Here is a 4,170-nt window from a genome sequence, read left to right as displayed (position 1 = left end):
CCTGGAGCTGGGCTGCCGTGAGTCACCGGCGACGGCGTAGGCTGCAGCCCCTGCTGCAGTGGGTTGCCATGGGCTACCGTGTGTAGCCAGCAGCCAGTGTGAGCAGCCAGCAGCTGCAGTGAGCGGCTGTCCAGAAGCCGGCAACTGATGTGCCTCGCCCAGATAAAGCGCAATGATGGTGCCAACTTGGGCCAGTGAAGCAACGTCCTCCACAACTAGACTGAAGAACAAAAGGATAGCAACTTTCCTGTTCCCCTTCCCCCAATTCCCCAGCGCTGTTCCCATTCCAACTCCCCAATAAAAAAAAATCTTAAAGAAAAAAAAATAAAAAAGAGTGCTTCTAGTACCATATGAAGTTCAAGTTCTTTATGATATAACTACCAATATCTTGTCCACACCCCAATGGGGCTTACAAAGAATATACAAAGGGTACTAGATCATAGGGTCAAAATAAAACAAAGGGTCATCAAAATATAACCAAGTCACTCAAGGCTGACGAAGGAAAACAACTACTATGTATAGTATATTACTAAGGACAGGCCTTAAATTCATTTAACAGATGGAGAGATTAACATTAAAAAACACCTTTGTGGCAAGAGGCATTTTTAAAAGTTAAATTTGCAGCATACTTAATAATGGATCTGAACTGAGAAAGAACACTGAAAGTAATTTTTAAAATAAAATAAAAAAAATTTAAATATGAAGATATCATTGAAAAATATGCCATTATATATTTAAAATTACTCATTCAAGAAATAAAATCCAACAAAATATCTGTGCTAATTATCAGATCAAAAAATGTTTCATTAATTAAAAATCAAGTGGGCAAGAATGGAAGAGAAATAAAAATAAGCACATAAAATGTGGGGGACATAAACTGATAGTCTTTTTGAAAGGTAGTCTGGCTGCACCTGTTCACAAGTTAAATACTGTATCCTTCAACTCGGGGATTCTGATTAGTCAAGACAAATAGAATAAAATACAAGAAGGGGAATATTTGCAACTCACATTACAAACGGCTAATCTCCCTAATTCACAGAGAACCCCTATAAAATCTCTAACAAAAGTCCAATATCCCTAGAAGGAAAAAATGAGCAAATGACATGAACATATGGTTAACAAAAGAAGGAAATGGAAGGTTCTTAAACATATTAAGACATTCAACCTCCATTAGAGAAATGCAAATTAAAGCCGCACTGAAATAATGTTTCACCTGTCGGATTAGTGTAACTCTCTAGTTTGTTGTTGAGATTGAAGGGAAAGTCACACTCATATGCTGATAACAGGTGTAGATGAAAGCAGCAGGTACTCTGTGGACATATTCCGAGGGCAGAGCTGAAGCACCGTCTCATGTATTAGATGTAAAGTGTGAAAGAATGGTTAAAGACTACTCCAGAGTTTTGGCTGAGGAACTTCTTGACTTGGGGCAGATCACGAGGAGGAGACGTGGGGGGAAAAATCAAGAGTGCAACTGAATACAATAAGTGTGAGGTACCCTTTGGACATCCAAGTCAATAATCAAGTTGACATACAAATATGGACCTAAGAGGAAGAGATCCCAGTTGCAGATATTTATAGGGGACTTTTTAGGGTACAGCTGTAGGTAAAGCTATTTAAAGATAGGATCATCTAAGGAGTGAGTGGAGAAAAAGAGAAGAGGGCCAAGGAACTTCTCTGGGATAAAGAGAGTAACCCTAAAAAGCAGCCAGTGAGGGGCGAGGTAGACAAGGTGCACAGTGTCCTGGAAGCCCTATCGGATGGCTGCCAGCGAGGGAGAGAAAATGTGTCTCACCAGGATTATATCTTGTGATCATCAAAACTCAAAATTCTCAGGACTGAAAAATTCAAATTAAGGAAGAAATCTCAATGGTCCTATTTTCTTTTGTATTATTTTTCCTAGTCAATCTAACAAGAATACTTCTGTGCTCAATATAAAGTTCAATCTATTTCCATAAACAGATCTCAAGATTTGTTGCTTCTGTATTAAAGCACTGCAGATTTCTATTCTTCTAAAATCAAAAGTGGTTTTTTTAAAAGAAAGGGTCTGTAACATTTATGCTTCAAATGGGTTTCCCTATTGGAAACTATATGTCCCTCAACTAATTTAGGAATCCCTCTCAAAAAACAATTTTCTTCAAAGGTACTATCCACTGAGAGAACTATCAGACTTTTATTGGTTTAATTTCTCCTTTTTTTTTTTGGCCCATAATTAAAATTTTATTGAAAAACTGACACCAAAATAGGAGAGATCACTGTTGTGTACTTATAAAATTAAATATAATTACATTATCTTGGTAGATTAACTAGAATTACTGAACTGATAAGGCTTTCTGTGATATAACAAATTCAGGAAGTTGTGTGGATCATTAGTGTTGCTTTCTTCTAAATGAACACCCTTCTGTGAGTCTGGCCTTTCCTATTGGCTGGCACAACACTGTTGAACAACCTACACAAAGAACCACGGTCTGAGCATGGCTGAAAACCGTGGTAATCTTGTAGCAACCTGGACATTTCACATCCATAAAATAAGAATTTGGACTTCGAACTAACCGTTTCTTTTTATGTTTTTTCTTTTCCTCTTCCAAGGACGGATGTAGTAAATCTCTAGCCAAAGGCATGTTGATGTTTTTGCACGCCCAGCCTGAACAGATCTGAGGCGACACCCCAGACTAGATTCTTTTTTTTTTATTGGGGAATTAGGGGATGGCAACAGCACTGGGGAATTGGGGGAAGGGGAACAGACAAGTTGCTATCCTTTTGTTCTTCAGTCTAGTTGTGGAGGACGTTGCTTCACTGGCCCAAGNAATTCCCCAATAAAAAATCTTTAAAATACAAAAACAAAAAACAAAACAAAACAAAACACCCCAAAATATAGCTCAAAAAGTTAGGAGTTTTAATATAGCCATTACTTCTTAAAGTGAAAGTAAATAATGTTTTTATAGAAACTCTTGCAGCAAATATGCTTTTTAAAATCACTGCAATATCTCTTAGGAATTTTAATGGGTGGACCTTACCTTTACCAATTTTCCAGTGATCTCAGGCATATCTCCCATTTTCCGATTATCCAGCATCCGAATTTCATAAGACTGACCTATTTAAATAACATAACTCTGTTTATCATAAGAATTTAACTGTCTCTCAAAACATACAACTACCCAATGTTAACTTGCTAGAAAAGCAAATTCAGGTTCACCTTTCTCTTTCCTGCAAATCTTCTGTAATCTTATAGTATTACAGAAGACTGAAGAGTTTCTCAATTTATTTCATTCTCATCTGTTACTCTCATGTTAAATTTATATTATGTATACACACATTATACAAGACCAATTTTTTATAACAGCTTTATTGCGATAATTTATATACCATAATTCACCCTTTTGAGTACACAACTCATTGGTTTTTAGTATATTCAAAGTTGTGCAACCATCACTGCTACCAATTTTAGAAAATTTTCATCACCCAAAAAGATCTCATACACATTAGCAGGCACTACTCACCACTCCTATACCCCAAGTCCCTTGCAACCGTTAACCTACTTCCTGTCTCTGAGGATTTGCCTACTTTGGACACTTGATATAAATGGAATCACTCAATATGTGACCTTTTGTGACTGGCTTCTTTTACTAAGCATGTTTCCAAGGTTCATGCACGTAACATGTATTAGTACTTCATTTCTTTTCATTGCCAAATATTATTCTGTTGCATTATCACATTTTGTTCATCTGTTCATCAGCTGATGGGCATTTTGGTTGTTTCCACTTTTTGGCTATTATGAATAATGACACTATGAACATTTGTGTACAGGAGTGTTTTGTGTGTGTGTGAGCCAAGGTGAAATTTTAATCCTAGAGCCTTCTCCCTTGTGTCCAATGAACCCAACTCACATTTTCTCACCACTCAGTGTCCATAAGAAAACACAAATAGATATTCACCCACTAATCTACATAATTAGGAAAATAAACGACTGCCAAAAGTTACTAATGTACTTTCGAACGCACAAAAATGATTTCTGGATCATGTTATTAAATATGACAGTATAATCTGTTATGTAGAAAATCAGTAAGAATTAAAGAGTTGGGCCGGCCGAGTGGCGCAATGGTTAAGAGCTGGCTTGGGATACCAGAGGGCCCCGGATCGGATCCCACATATGAGGGCCAGTGACACTGCCCT

General features: G+C 37.3%; 2 protein-coding genes across 7 annotated transcripts in view; both read right to left on the bottom strand.

The window, feature by feature from the left end:
- The window catches only part of UBP1 (upstream binding protein 1), a 75,260-nt gene that overhangs the window by 29,048 nt on the left and 42,042 nt on the right, over positions 1-4,170 (bottom strand). For all 6 annotated transcript variants that reach the window (XR_002124570.1, XR_002124571.1, XM_019647177.1 and 3 more), the window contains one exon: positions 3,015-3,091. Coding sequence is in view for 4 of the 6 variants with exons in the window: in XM_019647177.1 (XP_019502722.1) it covers positions 3,015-3,091 (77 nt within the window). In the remaining 2 variants the exon portion in view is untranslated. The remainder of the gene's footprint in view (positions 1-3,014; positions 3,092-4,170) is intronic.
- Positions 2,203-2,669, bottom strand: LOC109385206 (40S ribosomal protein S27-like). Its single transcript, XM_019647183.1, has one exon. The coding sequence runs from the start codon at positions 2,616-2,618 to the stop codon at positions 2,367-2,369; it is 252 nt and encodes an 83-aa protein (XP_019502728.1). The 5' UTR covers positions 2,619-2,669; the 3' UTR covers positions 2,203-2,366.

The sequence above is a fragment of the Hipposideros armiger genome, unplaced genomic scaffold (genome assembly GCF_001890085.2).
Source record: "Hipposideros armiger isolate ML-2016 unplaced genomic scaffold, ASM189008v1 scaffold_109, whole genome shotgun sequence".
NCBI lineage: Eukaryota > Metazoa > Chordata > Mammalia > Chiroptera > Hipposideridae > Hipposideros > Hipposideros armiger.
The sequence above is the reverse complement of the archived record's forward strand: the minus strand, read 5'-3'. Positions and strand labels throughout refer to the sequence as shown.